The 19,868-nt window shown below is 48.2% G+C and overlaps 10 protein-coding genes across 10 annotated transcripts; 5 read left to right on the top strand and 5 right to left on the bottom strand.

Annotated features, from left to right (window-relative positions):
- Positions 1-271: 271 nt before the first annotated feature.
- N7517_007704 (uncharacterized protein) lies at positions 272-964 on the top strand (the record flags this gene model as incomplete). Its single annotated transcript, XM_056725434.1, has 1 exon — positions 272-964. The coding sequence occupies one exon, from the start codon at positions 272-274 to the stop codon at positions 962-964; it is 693 nt and encodes a 230-aa protein (XP_056581684.1).
- Positions 965-1,544: 580 nt separating this feature from the next.
- N7517_007703 (uncharacterized protein) lies at positions 1,545-2,014 on the bottom strand (the record flags this gene model as incomplete). Its single annotated transcript, XM_056725433.1, has 2 exons — positions 1,545-1,705; positions 1,810-2,014. The coding sequence occupies 2 exons, from the start codon at positions 2,012-2,014 to the stop codon at positions 1,545-1,547; spliced, it is 366 nt and encodes a 121-aa protein (XP_056581683.1).
- Positions 2,015-3,142: 1,128 nt separating this feature from the next.
- N7517_007702 (uncharacterized protein) lies at positions 3,143-3,563 on the top strand (the record flags this gene model as incomplete). The annotated part of the gene is made up of 2 exons (XM_056725432.1): positions 3,143-3,311; positions 3,343-3,563. 2 exons carry the CDS (start codon positions 3,143-3,145, stop codon positions 3,561-3,563), a joined length of 390 nt encoding a protein of 129 aa, XP_056581682.1.
- Positions 3,564-3,574: 11 nt separating this feature from the next.
- On the top strand, positions 3,575-3,802 carry N7517_007701 (uncharacterized protein; the record flags this gene model as incomplete). The annotated part of the gene is made up of 1 exon (XM_056725431.1): positions 3,575-3,802. One exon carries the CDS (start codon positions 3,575-3,577, stop codon positions 3,800-3,802), a length of 228 nt encoding a protein of 75 aa, XP_056581681.1.
- A 253-nt stretch (positions 3,803-4,055) lies between these two features.
- On the bottom strand, positions 4,056-4,856 carry N7517_007700 (uncharacterized protein; the record flags this gene model as incomplete). Its single annotated transcript, XM_056725430.1, has 3 exons — positions 4,056-4,169; positions 4,219-4,670; positions 4,724-4,856. The coding sequence occupies 3 exons, from the start codon at positions 4,854-4,856 to the stop codon at positions 4,056-4,058; spliced, it is 699 nt and encodes a 232-aa protein (XP_056581680.1).
- Positions 4,857-5,589: 733 nt separating this feature from the next.
- On the top strand, positions 5,590-6,530 carry N7517_007699 (uncharacterized protein; the record flags this gene model as incomplete). Its single annotated transcript, XM_056725429.1, has 3 exons — positions 5,590-5,779; positions 5,838-5,909; positions 5,962-6,530. The coding sequence occupies 3 exons, from the start codon at positions 5,590-5,592 to the stop codon at positions 6,528-6,530; spliced, it is 831 nt and encodes a 276-aa protein (XP_056581679.1).
- A 437-nt stretch (positions 6,531-6,967) lies between these two features.
- On the bottom strand, positions 6,968-8,543 carry N7517_007698 (NAD(P)/FAD-dependent oxidoreductase; the record flags this gene model as incomplete). Its single annotated transcript, XM_056725428.1, has 4 exons — positions 6,968-7,200; positions 7,280-7,856; positions 7,927-8,216; positions 8,330-8,543. The coding sequence occupies 4 exons, from the start codon at positions 8,541-8,543 to the stop codon at positions 6,968-6,970; spliced, it is 1,314 nt and encodes a 437-aa protein (XP_056581678.1).
- Positions 8,544-8,792: 249 nt separating this feature from the next.
- On the bottom strand, positions 8,793-11,535 carry N7517_007697 (glycosyltransferase; the record flags this gene model as incomplete). The annotated part of the gene is made up of 6 exons (XM_056725427.1): positions 8,793-9,034; positions 9,093-9,691; positions 9,752-10,105; positions 10,156-10,680; positions 10,735-11,413; positions 11,463-11,535. The coding sequence occupies 6 exons, from the start codon at positions 11,533-11,535 to the stop codon at positions 8,793-8,795; spliced, it is 2,472 nt and encodes an 823-aa protein (XP_056581677.1).
- Positions 11,536-12,154: 619 nt separating this feature from the next.
- N7517_007696 (Transferase) lies at positions 12,155-13,681 on the bottom strand (the record flags this gene model as incomplete). Its single annotated transcript, XM_056725426.1, has 1 exon — positions 12,155-13,681. One exon carries the CDS (start codon positions 13,679-13,681, stop codon positions 12,155-12,157), a length of 1,527 nt encoding a protein of 508 aa, XP_056581676.1.
- A 1,576-nt stretch (positions 13,682-15,257) lies between these two features.
- Positions 15,258-18,806, top strand: N7517_007695 (alpha/beta hydrolase; the record flags this gene model as incomplete). Its single annotated transcript, XM_056725425.1, has 6 exons — positions 15,258-15,716; positions 15,769-16,048; positions 16,342-16,556; positions 16,601-17,834; positions 17,893-18,201; positions 18,286-18,806. 6 exons carry the CDS (start codon positions 15,258-15,260, stop codon positions 18,804-18,806), a joined length of 3,018 nt encoding a protein of 1,005 aa, XP_056581675.1.
- Between the last annotated feature and the right edge of the window lie 1,062 nt (positions 18,807-19,868).

Genomic DNA, 19,868 nt, shown 5'->3' with positions numbered 1-19,868 from the left:
TTTAAAGAAAACATCAATGGTATATCTTTGATGTGAATCTTCCCAGAACCGATAAAATCCCCAGGGCATTTTGATGATAATCGGTAATTTTGCAATACAGCACAAAACACTCGATGGTGAACTACCTCGAAGATTATGTATGGAGCCCTGGTAGAGCTCTGTATCGATACCGGTAATCAATACATCCATCCACAAAAATCAGAGTTTGAGTTATCACGCGCAAAGCTTCCACGCACTTTACTCCTTCAAGATCCAAGACATCGAAAAGGCCATGGGAGATAGGAATAATTTCCACGAGCTGTCCACCGAGCCATACGGTATTTTCTGGCAAGAAGACTTTGTCGATTCCGAGCACGAGCAACGACTCATCTCGGTCTTTTCCAACGAGCTAGAATGGCCCGACCGCCCTGGTCGGATATCACTGCACTACGGCTATAGTTTCGACTATAAAACATTCGGGATAGACCCCGATATTCCATACAAGGAATTCCCAGAATGGCTCCAACCTCTCATCCCAACAACTGAGGACCGACCTCCAGACCAGGTCTGTCTGCAGTATTATCCTCCAGGCGCGGGAATCCCGCCCCATGTAGATGCACACAAGCCATATGACCAGCTCTACGCGTTATCTCTTGGTGCGCCGGCGATGATGATATTCCGCCGGGGCGAGGAACGCATCGAGGTCGACTTGACCCCGCGGACCATGATGCAAATGAGCGGCGACTCGAGACTACATTGGACGCATGGTATCAGGAAGCGGAAGAATGATACCCTCCCAGATGGGACAGTGAGGCCGCGCGGGAAGCGGTGGAGTATCACTTATCGCTGGCTCAGGGATGGGGAATGTGAATGTGGGAATCTGGAGCTATGTGACACGGCTCAGCGGAGGAATGGCATTGAAAAAGAGAAAAGATCGCTGAAGGCATTGGCGGAGCAGGCTGCGCTTCAGGAATCGGTTGTATAGATCCAGTTGAGATGGTTTTATAACTTAGATTATGTAAATAATATTAGAGCGAAATATACCCGGAACTTGTGTCAAAGCTGAGGGAGAAAACGGATGGCTTCCTGTCAAAGGAAACATACTCGAAATCCGTGCATTTATGCTAGCGTTTTAGATTCCCATCTTTGCGATATCGTTCTGTGCCATCTATGAAGTCCAAGGCGCGGAAGCACAGCGCTGCTTAGGCTCATTCTCCAAGCAGACTCAGAGATGAAGGTCGAAGGTATCGTGAAGATATTAGCAGAGTAATCATGGCAGTGGTATTGGTATTCACATGTCGAATACTTCATGGGCAGGGGACACAGCAAGGTCGACAAAAGATAGCATCCTGGACAGTTAGATATTCCCACGATAATCGTGGCTGCGTGCATTTTAGGTGAAAGGAGAGAAGTTGTCCTATCGCATTGAGGTATCAGAAATGGAAAGGTAGTAATAGGGGGGATGAGGGAAGGCACGAACGAGTGTGGAAATTAACTTTATGAACTTTCGTCTTGGTTATATTCGAAAGTAAGAAACTGGCGTTTGATTGGATAGGTACTGACCCCTATACCGCTGCGTACTGGGGTTGGAATTTTGCCATCAAATCAAGTACCTCGTGATATTTCTGATTGTCAAGTCGCATTCGAGTCAGCTCAACCTCGCTCTCGATATTGCTAGACAGGCGCTTGATTCGCTTGATGGTTCGCTGGAAGTCACCGCGGAGGTCTGACCATGAGCTGCGTAATAAGAACGCTTAGGGTAATTTGTTCGTGCACAGCGGATGTGTCTCTGTTCGCGACACAGGGGGGGGGGGGGGGGGGGGCTCTTACAGTGTTTGTTGGTGCGAAAGAAATGAATGGCGCGGGCATAAAAACAAATCACTTCTTGGTAGACAGTCAATAATGATGTCTCCATCTCGGTGTCCATTGATACAGTTTTCTCGTAGAACTTCAAGCGCGGCAGAGTCAAGGTCAATTCTTCTAGCATATCCGAGACCTCCTGTAGAACATTGTCTGCTGTTGATGCTAACTGCATTTTAGTCAGCCTCACATCAAATACTTTCTGTTAAAACGAGTTGGGAGATTCACCGTCAGAATCACGCGTATACTGCCCCATACTAGTGCTGTCACTGCTGTGCCTGCGCCCAAAGACATTGCTAGCACCACCGAAACATCATTACCAGTTTGAATGTTGGTTTAAGTCGTGTCATGGTATCTAGTGCTTGTCTTCCTTGCGACCCAAGTGGCTGTAGAACCTGGTCGTCCGCGAGAAGCTCCTCAAGGCTACCAGTCTCGAATATTTTCCGGAAATCCTCATCGCCAGCAAGATCTTCATGATAGCTTTCTAGAGCCTTTTCCCACAAGGGGGAATAGCTTCACTCCCGAACTGTATTCGAGTTTGTATTAGCATAAATACCCGTTATTTCGTCCGAAATTATATGATGACATATCAAGGGTAATAGGTGTTAGCTGATTCCAATTCAATATGCGCTTTCCTGTTTTGTGGAACGTTGGCCAGCAACTACCTATTTGGGATGCTTCAAACATTTCGAGGACCCAAGGCCACCTTGAAATATCCGTCACCTTCCAGCACTGCTTCCTACATCTTTCTCAATTCCCCAACTCCTACTTCATACAGAATTCTTGAGCAATCTTGGCCATGCTGGACTTTCATAATGTGGCAATTATCGGCGTGGCAATTATCGTGGTTCTATTCACATTGTACACTCTAATCCACAGCGCAAGTCGCGACCCTCCCTCGGTATCGAGCAAGTTTCCATTTGTGGGCCATCTTATTGGCCTCATCCAATACGGCCCAGGGTATTTTGACATGCTATGGCAAGTAATTGATTCTATGATTTGTCCAAACCGGAACTAACGCAACATATTCGGCAGCGAAAAACATCACGAGCACTCGATCTTCGCAGTGAACATATTCTCCTTCAAGCTCTTTGTGACCTCCTCGCCTGCCATCATGCGGGCTGCTCAGAAAAACGCCACAGTCATTATATTGGAACCCTTATTAAGATTAATGCAGAGACGTCTATCTCAAACTCCACGGCATAAACTTGCTAGTTTGTGCGACCAGCACGGTGGTCCGAGCCTTATTTCCAGAATCGTGCATGATTCAACACCTATTCTTGCCGGGCGATCTCTTGACAGAATGAACGAGATAATGCTTCGGCGGCTACTGCCAATGATTGATGATATGGGCAATGATGAGACTGTTGATTTAACAGCTGGCTTCGACATGCCGTTACCATTATCACCACAGATGCTACATACGGCAGGTCGAACCCTTTCAAGAATCCACATATTGAAGACATATTCTGGTAAGTTTATCCAACCTATAATTGACTATAGTATCACTCATATATCAGAACAGGGAATTTGAACGCAATGTGGCACTACTTCTGGTCGATATTGTGCCATGGCTCATTGCTCCCAAGGCCTGGAAGGCATGCAAAGATCTATGCGCTGCGTTCAAAGATTACTTCGATCGTGGAGGTCATGAAGACGGGTCGGAACTGCTAGCCATGCGATACAGATCATTTTCGGGGCTGGACTTACTCACGAGGAAATAGCATATTCGGAAATGCCCATGGTTTTGGGACTACTGGCAAATACAGTTCCTGCTGCATTTTGGGTTCACTTTGAGCTTTTCTCGCGACCAAAGCTGCTTGAAGAAGTACGTGAAGAGCTAGAGCAGAACGCCCTCAGGATTGGGGCTGATGGTACGCACATCATTGATCTAGGGTTCCTTCGCGATAATTGCCTACTTCTTCTATCGGGAGACAGAGCTTGGTTGACTGCACAAGACTGAAGAGATGACTTGATGGGGAGATGTATTGATATTAGGTAAGGACGTGGCTCGGAAGCCAGGGTCGCAGGGTCGCAGGGTGGAGATTGTATCAATTTCTAATAGTAACATTGATGATCTCGAAGCCCAAAGAAGTTTCTAGCTGCATTCGTGCGGTGAACAGGTAAAATATCTGTCACGAGACAGAAATGAATACACACCATCCGCAAATGTTCCTCAAACCTCCCTTTCATCAAGTATTATTATACACCGCTATTTACAGGAAGGCTGCAACAACACAACCAATAAACGCACCAGACACAAGTCCACTACCCACATTGATCGACGCACCGCCAGAGAAGAGGGGAGACGAGGAAGGAGTGCTAGCAGTCTAGGCTAAGTTAGCTATGAGTTCATAAGAAAATAGAAGAGAAACCAACCGAGCTTCCAGTAGGTGTTACCGAAGGAATCAATGACGATGGGCGAGAAGAATCAGAAACACGCTGGGGGCTCACGGAAGTAGAGGTGGTCGTGGTATGAGCCGCAGTACCAGTAGAGGAGGTTGCCACATCAGTAGTCACAGCAGAATCAGTGACGCTCTCATGTGCAGTCTCATGTGCAGACTCATGTGCAGACCCATGCGAATGCTCATGGGCAGACTTTGTAGTAGTAGCTCCGACGGACGTAGTGGTGGAAGATGCTTCGACCGAGGTGGACGACGACTCGACCGGGGTGGCATCCAAGCCACAGCCAGTAGCAGCCTTGGAAACAGAACTGCCATAGTATTTCCAAATGTCGAACTCAACAGCACAGTTCAAACAATCAGTCAGCTGGGTCTTGAAATCGGCGGCATCACAGTATCCGTCACTGCGGCCGGCGAGAATTACGCCGCCTGATCTGTCAGTTTCGATCATGAATTGTAGCATCAAGGGGTATAGAGCTTACCACAGTCGGAGTGACAATCATACGCAGCAGTTCCGGGTTCCTGGCGTTTGTGCAGAGGGACAAAGTCCGGGAATTCGAATGCGCTGGCACTGATTACAGCGCAGGCAAAAGCGGCAATATTGACAAGATGCATGGTAGGACTAGCGAATGAGAAAACGAGGGACAGATTTGCAATTTGCAATTATAGAGACTGATGATAAAGACACCGAATTGAGAGCAGTTCAGTCCCTACTTATTTACCCGTGGATGCTCCTCAAAAGAATGCAATGTCTTGGCTGAATGGCCATTTCGGAGCGAGAACTATCCAAGGTGGCACGAGGCGTCGGGAATTGGTAATTTTCCGGGTGAGATTACCCGTTACGGTCATGTCTCAGAGTGAAGATGTGGAAGCGACCTCGGGAACCAACTAAAAGCGACTAAAACGGTCTTAGAGGACCCACCTATCTTATCTGATTGATCTAATCAGATCCAGATTCTGGTTTTTCTCTCCTACAATCTCTGTCGGCGGGTTACTCCGGCTTCAATAGATTAATTTCCTGATATTGGCAAGCCATTGAACCATAATCTGTATCTTGGCTCGTGACTCGTGACTCAACCTCGATGGCTCTCTAACAGTGGTTCAACTCCGGTGAGAGGATTCCCGGCCATAACATACAGAAAAACCCGGTACGTGCTTGGCAGTGGAGTCGGATCAGACCGAGATACAAGAATGTCTCTCGTATCGGTCACAGTGTTCAAGCGACCTCGGCAGTTACTGGAAGTTTATAAACGGCGATGTCTCGGTTTTGCATCTTTGTCTTCAAACCTTTTCATAAACATCGTCCTCCTATCATACCTTTGGGTAGATCAAATCTCTTAATATAATTATGAAGACTTACATTGCACTACTAGCTCTCTCTGCCATTGGAGCATGTGCTCATGGCGAAGAAGCGAGCACAGAGATGGGCCCGGCTGCCTTTCTGTGGCCACCGGATCGTCTCTGGGGTGCAGCATATGACAACAACGCCCCGTGTGGCTCATCAACCGGGGCCGTGAATCGAACAAACTTTCCACTGAGTAAGAGCATATCTATCTCGAACCCTGAAGAGGCACATATACTGACAAGACACTCTAGTCAACGGCAAGCTCGCACTTGTGATCCAAGACGAGTCATGGAATGTGCAGGTTGCAATCTCTCACAAAAGCAGTAAGCTATCTCAATCATTCTGATCTATCCAGGCTAACCATTTCTCTTTTAGACCCAACTACCAATGCCGATTTCGAAGCCTTCGTTGACGGCTCGAGTCTTGCTGATGTCGACCCAGGACACGAATGCTACTCCGTCCCCAACCCATCTGTTGACGTGGAAGAGGGAATGAACGCTACTTTCCAGATCAAATACACTTCGGATTTCGACACCGACAAAAATGAAACCTACTACGCATGCGCAGACGTCACTTACATTGCGGCTAGCAAGTTCACCTACCAAGTCCCTTGCTTTAATGTAACAACAGATGAGTTTGCCGAGGTGACAACCACGGCCGCGGCTGGTTCTACTGCTACTGCCAAGTCGGACACAGCAAAGAACACAAGTACCACGAGCGAGAAGGACTCTGGTCTTTCAGGTGGCGCTATTGCGGGTATTGTAATTGGGTCCGTGGCTGGATTGGCTATTGGATTGGCCTTGCTGTTCTTTTATAGAAGACTTCTGCAGAAGTATCGCTTCTTCCGGCAGAAGGCATCCGCCCGGAATGTGGATTGGAATGAGGAGGCGGCTCATCATAAAGTCGAGGATGAAACTCCAATTGGGCTTCGCAAGATTAGGTGATCGGGGTAGGGGTTTTCTTGTAAATACAAGTTGTCAGATGGGAAGTGTGCAGTTGGGCCAATGTTGGTACCTTTAATGATTGATGTTTTTGTGTTTATGACTTTTGATCGCTTTTCGACTTTAGTTCTACATTTTTGATATGTTCAATTCAACTTACAAGTTGTTACATTCCTCTATTCGTGTGGTGTTCGTAGTCGGGAGGTCAGGTTTTGCCACGCTCAAAACAGTAGAATCTTTATAGTAACCTCGGCGACGGATTAGGTTGAGACAATGGTGATTTTCCATGGTACGGTCTAGCAGGAAGCGAAAAGGGGAAACACCACGGAATAGGTAAAATGTAAACAACCGTAAACTCAAATGTTTTTACGAGGAAGAAGCATTGTTAGTTAGGAGGGAACGTTTGACCAGGAAGCAAAAAGGGTTCGACCCAAATATCCCTAGCCCGGGATATCATCAAAGACCGGCTCCAATCTATCAAGTGATGTCTTATACAACCTGGGCAAACCAGTATCCTCAAATGCAACGGAGCTCTGGGCCATATCCGCAACAGCCTTACCAGACAAGAATGCGACAGGCATACCATGTCCATTGAATCCGGCCGCGATAAACTGGCCCGATTTACCCGGAATACTACCAACATGAGGCAACGAGTCTGCACTGTATCCCATAACTAGACCCAGACATGGAGTTAGCAGAAGGAAAATATACCAGCAATTCGATAGAATCGTGTAGACAGGAATGACACATACCACCGGCCCAGATATGTTTGATTTCCGCCTTACTATCCTCCCACCCGATGAACGTGCGTTGCATATAACCATCAAGATAATCCGCAGCAACTTTAATCAACTTCCCATCATCGGGGTTATCATACCACTCCTCCCGATCATCTCTAAAAAGATTTGATGCTCCGCCGACGATGAGTGACCCGTCATTCCGGGAAATTTGATAAATATACGCCCCCGGCCCAGATCGGATTGCATAAGTACCAGGCAGATCCTGATGGGGCGCATCAGGTGCCGCAGCTATCTGGCTACAGATACCTTTGCAGGGAATGATAGCTTTAGAATATTCCGGGGCCAAGGCGCTGGTGAATGCGTTGGTCGCGAGGATAATCTTCCGTGCGTTAATGACTCCACGACTGGTGGTTACCGGCCAGAAGCCATCTGCGTTTGGGCTTTCCCCGATTTCAGATACAGGTGTATTCGTCTGCAAGTTCAAGCCGTGGGAAACGGCGACGCGAATAAGATGGGCAACGAGCTTGTAAGGCCAGAGATGTCCCGTTGGAAAGCTGAAACCTCCCTTGGCGTCTCGAACATGCGCCTTCTAAACGTAAATATTGTTAGAAAAGATCTGGAAGATGGAAATACTACCCCGAAAGCTCATTCCAACTTACATCTCGGGTCTCAGCTTCAGACATGTATTTAACATCATCCATAAAATCCAATCCCTGGTCAACCAAAGAGTCGTAGAAAGCTTTTACCTTCTTGAGCTCATCTTCATCGAGATACATATCATAAGAACGAGTGAAAGTAAGTTCACAATCGATGTTTTCTTTACGGACCAGCTCTTCAATGATCTTCAAGTGTGAGATTTCGAACCGAACGATCTCTGCTGCTGCTTCGATCCCATAGCGTTCGGTGAACAATGCTGTTGCTGAATATATATCTGGTCTCAAATGGCCACCTACATGAACATTTAGCTATGAGCTGGATTGTTATATTTATATTGGAGGATATGTGTGGGGCTCACCATTGCGCCCGGTGGCACCGGAGCATAACTCCCGGGCCTCAACTAACACCACCCGGGGGTTGGATTTTGGGGGTTCTCTGCAAGCAACCGATAAGCGGCCGACGCTCCGACATAGCCGCCGCCGATAATTAGGATGTCGGTTTCCTCTGGCAGGTCTGATGTTGTGTGGTGGTTATCGAGGGGATCTGGTTGTGTGCGCCAAAATGATTGGGTAGACCCCGCTGCTGGGCGAGGGAAGGATTTTACATGGGAGTTAGACATGATGAATGAGCCAGCAGTAGTTCAGCATGCGATTCAAACTCAAGGAACACGCAAATTCAAATACATGTGCAATGTGGGAAAAAAAGGAAAAGCAGAGGGCATGTTATAGGCAAGACGTGATCGGAGTTAGCACGTTATACCCTATCACGGCGGAGCTGACAAATGTGCGGGCTGGAAAAATTGAGCCAATTCTGGGACTCTGATCTATATTTTTGAAATCCATGATATTGCTAATATTCTTCACTATGTTCATTGTTGGGAACTTGCTCGTTTTAGATTCGTTGAGCTGGTATTCCCGGGCTGCCGTTGTTGAGCTTCAAATGCCTCAATGACATCAGGGCAGCTCGATTGGGCCTTGGCTGATTGTCTAGCCATATATTCAGACTCTGTCAGTCGTGCTTTGACAAGCTGCTTCCGAGTCTTAGAATGGATAGCGGAATGCAAGCTTTTAGCTAAGCCCTGCCCCGGATAGGCTACTAAACCCAAAGCACCTGGAGATGATTCATTAGCATAATCAATAAGTCGTGTGAAGTAATGTGCGTCACGAACCTGATGCAGCTTTAGTCCCCATGCCAATAGGTCCTTTCACAAATCCTTTGATTGCACCCCTAATTCCATCTTTCTGGGCACCCTCATAAGGTTGCCGGAAAATATCGGTGAGTCCATGTGAGAACCCATGCGTAAAATTATCTGAAGCCGCAGAAACCCCGGACCTGAAGTCCTTGATGTTGTCGTAGTCTTTCACCTCCTCGCCATAGAGTCTGGGAACAGCTCTCAGACCTTCATTCACTGCTCCAGGTATGTCTACCAGAACCCCCTTGTAGTAGTAGGCTATGATCCTCCCCACACTTTTGGCGGATCCCCCCACTGCCTTTCCCATAACTCTCCGGTCTTCATCTGTCAGGTTGCTTCCGGAAGTACGTGAGATGCCGTCTGATGGGCGTCGCTCAGATTGGGGATTGGTAGACTCGATGACTACGAGCTCTGGTTCGCTCTGTTGACGCGCACGACTGACCTCTTTGTAGGGCCGAATGACAACGTCGCTTGATGCTGTAAGGATGTCCTTATACATGCCTAGTAAAGACGACGTGCCGCCCGTGATAGGATCCCATCGCCGGGTTTGAATAAAGATAGATTTACTCTCGTATCTAGTTCAAGATGTGTGTTAGTTAACGTATAAATATGATAGCTAGGATATATGTTCTCACGCTTTCAGGTCCTTTATATCAATGCGAGAGTTTTCTAGCAAGATTCCGGCTGCCATTTTGGACAAATTCACAGGGGTTTTGGCGTTTTGTTTCAACTGCCACGCAGCAGGCTCGGAATCGAGAAACTGGCATTGCATTTTATCGACCGGTAAATTCCGATGGAAAGATGCGACAGCCGCAGAAACTCCAGCTTCCTCGCTCATTTCACGAGCAAGATTGCTAGCTGCTGCTAGGGTATCAGTATGCAGGCAAAAACGGATGGCTTCTGCTAGATTCTCTGCGTTCAAAGACTGGTGCGGAATAGGGATTGGTCCAACCCCGCGGGACGCAACCATGTTTCCCCAAAATAGTTGACTATGCCAAGTTAGCGACGAAATGGGAAAGGCCTGCAGGTAATCACGTACTCTCCAAAGAAGGGTACAACAAGAGAGGGTCTTCCAAATCGCAAACCACATGCTGTAGTCCCTGCTCCTCCATGATGTACAACTGCGGCCACCTTCTGGAATAGCCATTCATGCGGACAGTCTCCAAGATAAAAGATCTGATCGTCCGATTCTGCTTCGCCAAGATTACTCCAGCCACGAGATATGATTGCACGACCACCCCAGGACCTCACTGCATTGACGAGTGTGGCAGTCATGGCTGGAGGATCCTCGATGACGATGCTCCCGAAACCGATATACACCGGCGGAGGCCCGTTTTGAAGAAATGCGGCAAGGTCTGGAGGTGGTGTGAAGTCCGGAGGAGAGCGAAAGAAGAAACCACAGACGTTTAGGTGTGCCGGCCAGTCCGCTGGTTTAGGCATTAATGTAGGCGACCAGCAATATGTGAATGGTATCTTCAAAGTCTCTGCTAAACGGGGACCTTCGGTGGCTGATATAGGTTCTAAGTCGATGGTTTTTCTCCAATCATTGATAATATCGCCGAGGCTATTGGTAGGTCAGCGTGTTGTATTCGGGATGGCAGGGGTGTGTGATTATTACCCTTGCCATGTCAGCCATTCGACAATCCCGTAAGAAAGGTAGTTGGCCATTTTCGGCTCTGTGGTTGAATATTTCAAGTTTGCCAAGGGATGCGGAAATGACCTTGTGCTAGTCCACGGCATGGTAAACATCATATGTAGAGGGATGCCAAGCGCCTGCGCACAGTGGATATGGGCGAAACTTGGAGGGTTTGCGATAATAGCATCAGCCACAAATGGTGTATTGGTCACAGAGTCATCCTTAATACAGGACTCCCAGCATCCCTCCAGTATTTGGCCTACCATGATACGCTTGCGTTGAATATCACCCTCTTGCACGGACTTCATTTGTGGTATCAGTCCTGGGTTCTTTACCATATATGCCATGAGCTCCGACGGATCTCCTCCAATACAGTAAAATTCTAGCCCGGAGTCGCGCACGAAGCTTTCAAACACACCATGTGTGGCTAATCGCACGCGGTGTCCATGACGCTGAAGCTCGTTGCCCAGTGCGACAAACGGCTGGACATCGCCTCGACTGCCAACAACTTGGATCACAATATTGAGCTCGAGACCACATCCGGAATCACCTGAAGGCTCTGGTTGTGGTTGTATTTGCTCTTCCGTATGTAGAAATGGTATCAACTTTGACACTTCCCTGCCCACTTTGGAGTCCAGGTCGATCTCAATCCGACCATCATCTTCGAAAAATTAGCACGCTGTTCTTGCGAATGAGTCAGAAAATCCCACCTTGGACTTTTGTGCCATCCTGAGTAAAACGGTTGCGTTCAAGCGTAGAAGGCCGGCGCGGTGGTTCTTCCATCGCTGCAGCCGATGACATCACACGTGGGGAGAATAGAGATCTTTCCGCTGTAGAATATTCGCCGAGCAGTTGGGTATAAGTGAGATATTTTCAAGCTCCTCTTAATTATGTAGTGTCAAAAGAAAAGATCAGTATATCAAGCGAAGTGGTCTCAAAACAAGTGAAGACCATGGTAGCTCCGATGCTTCTGGGCCTGGGACGAGTGGATCCCCGGGGTTGAGCCACGTGATGAATCAATCCGAGCCAATCACAGCTCCTCGTATAAAAGCCATATGACGACATTACTAGGGACCTGAGCAGGTAAGGCATCAATCTTTCTTGCAGCTACAAATCTCACTTGTCGGCCGGGATAATCTAGTAATACCCCTGAACTACTAGTACGCTACAAAAGGAATTACTCGAATGATGGATTCGGCTGCTATACTAACAATTTATATGCATTCTTTGTAAAGTCCAATGGTCTTGGTTTAGGGAGGCTTTCCATTGTGTTTCATAGTTTTCGTTTTTCGTCTTTTTTTCAATTTTATTTTCCAGAGACGCCCAACACATCGTCTTTCTTCAAAAAATTAGCATCATTTGGACCACTCACATTGAAGCGTGAATGTTTAAGAATCGTGAATTAGGAGTGGAGAGCCAAGAAGTCGGGGTCACTGTTAAGGACATCCCATACCGAGCTGTCCAGAGACAAATTAACATCAACAGCACATGGGAGATTGGGACCAGTCAAAGAGCGTCCGTTAATCTGGCGTCGAGGCAACTGCTCCTCGGTCGACATGATAATTGCGTAACCATCCACTCGATGGCTTTCGCTGAAAGCCGGCGATACCAGATCGGGGGCAATACGCCTGCCATTAGCGGCGACTTCAAAATCAACCCCAACGTACGTCCTACCCCTAGTCCACTGGGTAGCAAGGAAGCTACCATTTGGCACCACGTTCTTGGACTTGACATGGCTTTTGTTGGGCTGTGCGGCAATCCATTCAAACTGCCGCTTGACCCCGTCCATGTCAACCGAGTGAATTGCATCATGAACAACCTGTGTAACCTGCCAGAGTGCGCCCCCTTCGAGTAATTCGTGCGAGGTGGAAGTTGAGGGACAGTGGACGGCGTTCGGAAAGTAGCGTGCGGGGAGTTTCAGACGGTTGGAGTCGCGCATGTCCATGGTTGTCCAAAAGCCACGTAGTGACTGTAACGAGTCTACATCTGGTGTGATTCCCTCGTCACGCAGAATGCGAATTCTGGCTTGGTAAATTCGTTGGTAAAGATAAGCTGAGACGACCTCGAAGGTGGTGAACGAGGTCTGTCCCTGGGTGTTGGGATCAGTTGCAGCATTCTTGAGTGAAATCAGATCTCGACCTTGAAAGCGCAGAGGGCAAGTGATGACAGTCGGAGGGGCTAAAGCTTCATGCATGTCCGTGGTCCTTATGTCGAGGTAAAAGTCTGGAGGTTTGAACGCAATGGCTCTCTCCTCCTGGTTCACTGATGGACTATTTGTTCCTCGAAAGTGTGAGATAATCTCAGGGGGAGAGATGAGTGTTGGGGGAGAAGAGTCGCGCAATTGTTTGTAGATATCAGCGAGATCACGCACTAGCTGCATAAACCCAGTTGCATCGCAGACCAGGTGATGAACTCGAATGCCTAATGCGACGCCTCCACAGCCAAACCGGGTGTGCTGGATGGCGAAGAGGGGATTGTGGGAGACTGCTCCCATTGTCGCATGGAAAATGGGTAGAAGCGCATTCCCAGACTCTGGCAGTTTGATCACCAAAATACGGGCGGAAAGAGCAGACGCGGCGATGTTTCTGAGCCTTCTGGGGCATTCTGCCCCCCAAAGCTCAACGCCAGTGCCTAGACTACCGATTTCTGGAGCTTGACTGACTGCATTCTGCTGCAGACGGCCAGTCAAATGTGGGTAATAGTCTAGGAGGTGGGACACAGCCACCTTCAACCGTTCAATCGGAAGGAAGTTATCGTCCGGTAGCGTCGCTGGCTTTCTATAGACGAGGATGGCTTCGATAGTCAACCTGGCGGGCACAGCATAGTCCATCGGCCCTAAGCTGAAAGGGGACTCGAGCGTGGCGACTGTCGCATCATTGGCACAGTTAAGCGTGTGCCGCGTAGAAACGCGGACTTGATCGATTACCATCGCTGCGATTGGACGAAGCACAGACAAGGATCACGGGATAATCAAAATAGATAAACACGTAGATGGGTGGACAAGGATCAAAGATGACGAGGATGAAAGAGAATGGAGATGAAAGAGGATGGAGATGAAAGAGGATGGAGATGAAAGAGGATGGAGATGAAAGAGGATGGAGATGAAAGAGGGAAAGTTTGTGATGCTTAACAGCGATTTGGAGAATTGTCACTTCATCCCATCTTTGCCTACGTTGTTGGTGGAGTTGTTTGTCCCCTTGGAAGATAATGGAACACAAGAGCATCTGGCACCTGGTAACAGTTACTTTGGCTACATAGACTATCAAATAAATAAAGAAAATCAAAGAAATGCAACTCCGTAGTGTAAACACATTTTGAACAAAGAACCGGGCCCGTAAATGTTCTTTTTTAGGTTCTTCACAAAGACAGCGGAATCCCAGTGAATTAAATTCCTATAATCGAGATAAATTGCATCCAAGATGCCCTGCGGAATATTTAAAGAATTCAAATTTCATGCTAGAATTTTATACAGAATGAACTATTCCCTTTTTGAGCTCGCCACCCCAGTTCCACCATCATCGGCCTCTGGAAAAATATAAATACCTGCTGTGTATATATAGCAGCTGTATAGCAAATTATGGTGCAAGCGCAACTTCTTTTTAGATCCGAAAGGGCCCGGTCGAGATCTGACAACGTCGATGAACCCTCCATTTGTCGAGAATTGATTCCATGTTCTCCACGATGCCATGGCTATTTTCGAAGCTCCATGAACCTCTCTCTTCACGTAGATCTTGATTCATTCGATAAGTTGATCAGCAAAGTCGGTTCGATTGCCTCTGTCATTAATTTCTTTTGCAGTTGTCGGTCGATCCTACTAAATAGCCAGCCTCGCACTTGCATTAAAAGGGTCGTCCATTTTTCACCATTCGGACTCCGTCTCGTTAGCCATAGAATCGGTTTAATAATCAGTTTATAGAGGGTGTGGTCTTGCAAGATCTTCTTGACATTCTCAATCCATATATCCACGCCTTCTGCATTCGACAGGGTGGTGTGTAAAGATGACGTTGTACCTATTTTTCTAGCAATTATCACCACCCTGCGTCCCTGCGAAACATGTAACACTAGCCTCCTATCCGACCTTGGAATGTAGGCACTGGCTAGGACCAGTGCTTGTGCGGGTTCATCAAGGCCGCAATGAGAATAAGCATTAACATCCACATGCGGCACAACTCTATTTGTTGAGACCAATAGTAGCACACAAGCATCGCGCGGACAACACAACAATTCTCCTAGTACAAACTGCCAGATAGATTCTGATAGAACTGTAGGTCACGCCTATTCATACATAGTACATCTAGATGTACTAAAGAAAGCCGCTGGTGAGATCTGACTAATCAGTTACCATCAAAGGTTCGGGGGGCGGCTCCGACCAAGAGATCCACTTTAGTGCGGCTCCGATGTGGGGACATGAATGTTTATCCAAATATTTAAAGGCTTCATGTCCATCTTATCTCAATCTCAGCGTACCACTCTTCATTCCTATTCTGCCTTCACATAAGTCCACTATGACCAATCCATCAATTGTCATTGTACCAGGCGCATGGCATCGACCTGCACACTTCCAGGGCCTCATTGATGAGCTCGCAAAGGTCGACTACGATGCAGAGGCTGTGACCATGCCTAGTGTGGACTCCAGTCCACCGCTCGCCAGCTGGGATCAAGACGCACAAGCTGTCCGACAAGTGATTATGACCAAATTGGATGCCGGAAAAGATGTCGTTGTGCTCGCACATTCATTTGGCGGCGTCGCCATGTCCGAAGGAGCCAAGGGTTTAGGAAAGAAGGAGCGAGATTCACAGGGGTTGAAAGGAGGAATCATCAAGCTGGTTTACATGTGTGCAATGGCATTGCCAGAAGGACAAACCCACATCGGCCAGTTGGTCCCGCAGACGCCTGAGGAGGAAGAGATTGAGCGTCAACGCAAGGAGATGGAGGTGCAGTTTGGCGGACTAGAAGTGACAGCGGTATGCACCCGAGATCCTTACCTTTATATCTTCAAAGCTAATCACTCCCCAGGACGGAGCAATCGTTCTTCCGAAGGACCGTATCCACCTGGTATTTTATAACCGCTGCGACCAAAAGGATATCGATAGGGCTGTTGGGTTGCTAGGCACATTCCCCATGGGCCCATTGATTGTTCCTGCCACGTACACTGCGTACCGCGAGATCCCGAGCACATACATTGTTTGCAAGAACGACCTGGCATTACGGGAGCCGTTCCAGCGAAGGATGATTGCGCAGGGCGAGGGATGCTTCGAGGTGGAGGAATGCGAGGAGGGCCACTCCCCATTTATGAGTAATCCGGGCTTTATCGTCGATTGTGTTCGGAGGGCAGCCGGAGACAAGGTCTAGACATACGACGATGTCGCCTAAACTATATCGATATCTCTGTGCATCCATAGATTTCGAGTGGCCTTATTTGCCCTGAGCAGTGTACGATATCTGTATTTTTGATGTTTTATGACCATTCTCCTCTCTTTCGAATGTACTTTTTGAACTTCTGCCTCATACTTCAGGCATAATTAAGGCATCAGTGGTGGGGCGGAACGGAGAAATAGTCCAGCCGTGTGTGAACTGACCTCAATGCAGTGGACGCTACCTCGGCTTGTAGTTATCATGTAGACACGGAATGCCGAGGGACCTCAATTCTCCAACGGCGTCAACATCTCCCGTCAATCCACCGCGGCGTCAAAACACAAGCTGTGATCCATGCAGGCGTTCCAAGCGACGCTGTGTTGTGCAGTCCAGTCCAGACGGAATTCCCGATGCGATCTGCGCAAATTGCAGGCGTCTCAGACGCCAATGTACATTTGAGTTCGCTATAGCCCAGTCCAGTTCTTTCCCACAGAAGCGACAGAAGCGCAGGTACGGCGAAAGCAGTGTAGCAACCACGCAACATGAATCGAATGACTTCGATACACCGATCGAGGATATCGCTGGCAGCCCGAGCAATGGATTCGATCCTACCTCTGTCGCTGACCAAGATGTTCTGGCAGCTTGGCTGAATCTTGATTACGATGAGATCGTCGCGGATAGCGTCAACGCATTTTCAACTAATATCGAGCCCTCTAACTCCTCCACTGCGCTTCGTCCTGGGTCCATAGCGCCAACAGAGACCCAGTGTGAGGGTCAGGGTCAACTGACCGCTTCGACCTCTGAACTGACCCGCTTACACGATGGCCGAAGTATCGGGTCAAATCATCGACCAACTGTTGGCCTTTCATTCAGTAGTCCCATCCACCTGCTGAATTCCGGCATAGACGCAAAGATCTTTGGTGATCGTCTCGCCCGGATATATGAAGCAATCGCAACAGCCAGTGCGTCGAGATTTTTGGACTACGACTGTAATCTCTATGCGACTGGGAGCCGCTACCGGTTGGGAGACCATGAATCAGGGAGCTCAAATGGATCCGCGCCCCCCAGGTCAACCGTGGATTCAACCGCTATTTCTCCCCGATATGCTCTTTCAGTATCATCACAAGCATTGCCTTATGAAATTTCCTTGCTAGGCAGCGTTCGGTTCCTTGATCACTTGGGCGACCTATATGGCAATCGACTGAACTCGACTGCGCGGAAGAAGTCAGATGAGACTTTCAAAGCAGTTCTTCGCGCATTCTCGATGCAATGGTTGCCTAGCTCGCCTTCTTTTGGAGCGAGCTCAGGTTATGCTCACTTTCCTCGAAATTCAAAGTCTGGAGAGGCAGGAGATGACTCTTCCTTGGACGCCTTCATTGATGCTTGGGTACAGGCAAGATCGCTTCTTCGTGATGCGCATGATGTTCGATCATTTCGAGTTGTATTGTCAACCCTCATGTTTGTTGGTATAGTTACACCAACTAAAATAACCGACGGAGCGGATCTCGTACCCAACCACTTTCTTGACACGGCATTGCAAAAGTTATCTTACTTAGATGGACTTGTCACGCAATACTGTGCTAACCTAGGACCATCATCTACATACAGTGCTCTTGCTGAAGCAAGTTTGAGCATTGTCCGGTGGACTGCATATATCCGCGACACGGGAGCAGCGTTGGCGATGGATCGGCAATGCAAACTTCCAGACATATGGGGTACTACAAAAGGTCAGCGTCCTTGGCATGGGGAATCTCGAATCTATGGCAATTAACTAAGACCGTACAGTCTTTTCAAATAAAGAATCCGTGACAGCATTGGCAGTCTCTCGGAATATCCTCGAGTTGGATATCAATGTTCAACCCATCTGCCGGAAAGCCAGTGCAGAAACATTCTGTGTCTGGAGGCAGATTATAAAGATCAAAGCTGTTGCTAGCCAGGCGCATGGCACTATCAATGAACGATCCCTGTCAACAATTGAAGCAATAAAATTGAGCGTGGCGGCTGTCCGTGACTTCAGCGAATCATTCCAACCTTTCATCCTTCATTGCATCAAAAATTTCCATTGCCTCTCCACGTGTCCTAGAATATCCCTTGGTAAGTTACAGTCTATCAATTCGCTCGCTCGTCTTTTTTCTCGCAATTTTATCGCCGGTAACTCACTGACAGCTCTTGTCTTAGTTTCCCTTGTGATGTTCTGGAACCTTGGCATTTTCCTACTTGCCGAGGTCTTCAAAAAGGTGACCGAAGACCTTGATCCCTCTGTCGACCAAGATATATGGTCGGCCGTCCGGGACTATCAGCGGGATGCAGCCTCGTGCGTGACGCAGGTCGTCGAATGCGTACTCAACTTACCTGCTGAGGAAGCTTTCAACCTTCAAAATGGACTAGGCGCCGAAGTCCCGCTCACGGCCTATCATGTCACTCCCAGTTTGGCTGTCACAGCCCTTCAGAGGGCCATTGAGAGTGTGATAGACCTGCAGCTCCACTCCAATTGTGATGCTGGAGCATTAGAGGACAATGCACAATTTTTGATACCAGACGGTATCTGGGATCGACAAATCGACATTCTGATGAAAGGACTCATGTCGCTTGACGTTACTATTGGCGGGTCACAAACCTGTGGCGTAGCCCTCGGGGAATTGATGCGTAATCACGGGGATGTACTATCTGAGTGCTGGACTTCAGGGTTTGAGTCATGACATGTACAGGAGGCGGATAGGACCGAAAGGACGACTATGCCTGAATGAGGGGAAAGTGGATGTTGATCGGTGACAAAGCGACATACCCACTTTCGATATTCTTAAGGTGAAGAGGCATCACAAAAAGGATAGGAAACCTACTCCGGAGGCTTCCAATCGGTCTTCTCATTGGCTCTAATTTTAACGAGCTTCACACCCTCACACTCCACGCTGCACCATGGCGCCTGCTTTTGAGTAAATTAGGTCTGCCCGTAGTCAATCTGAGGGTCGGCTGTTTTCCTCTCGTGGCCACGGTCTTACACATTCCCGCTGGGCTTTTTCGGGCCATGGGAAATGACCGGTGGTGTGTCCAATCATCTTCATCATATGACTCGATTCTAATGAAGACCATTCCAGGCGCGAAGGACTGGGATTAGACATAAGTCGAACCTGTCCACTGGTCCGTAAAATTAACCTGCAAACGATAATGGCCCGAGACGTCATTAAACGCTTGGCAACGGGATTGTCAGTCTCATCTCAAATTCTCGGGGTGAAGATCAGAAATTGGTTGACCGCGAAACTCGGCAAGCGAATAAGCATCTAGACCCTTTCGTGCACGTACCGCTGTCAATTCTACTGCCATTGGCGATTCCTACCCCGCTACGAAGCCTTGCAACGAACCCAGTGAACGCCACATATATAAAGGAGGTGACGAAACGAAAGTACCAGCAGTAGTGGCTACATAGGTCTAAGAGATCATCGGAGTTTTATCCTTCGCTTAGTATGCTAATTCCGGCCTTGTATTGTGTTAGACCATGCAGTACTAATGGTTGGCAACACAATCATCTCTCGAGCGCGGGAACGTTTAGGTTCTTAATTGGCTACTCTACATGCACCCGCAACGATCGACAAGCTGTTGGTTAATGGGACACGCCCAACACACACATATACCTCCCCTCACGCACGGCAGATAACTCCACCGCATGTCCCGCCTTTTCGAATTGCAAATCCCCTGCAAATGCCTCCACGTCTATCCAAGCTCGCATGGTGAAGCCAATGAGCATTGAGACCAAGTCCCGACTA

Source organism: Penicillium concentricum, assembly GCF_028827145.1.
Source record: "Penicillium concentricum strain IBT 3081 chromosome Unknown utg000002l_segment0_segment0, whole genome shotgun sequence".
Classification (NCBI taxonomy): Eukaryota; Fungi; Ascomycota; class Eurotiomycetes; order Eurotiales; family Aspergillaceae; genus Penicillium; species Penicillium concentricum.
This window is presented reverse-complemented; position numbering and strand designations above follow the sequence as displayed.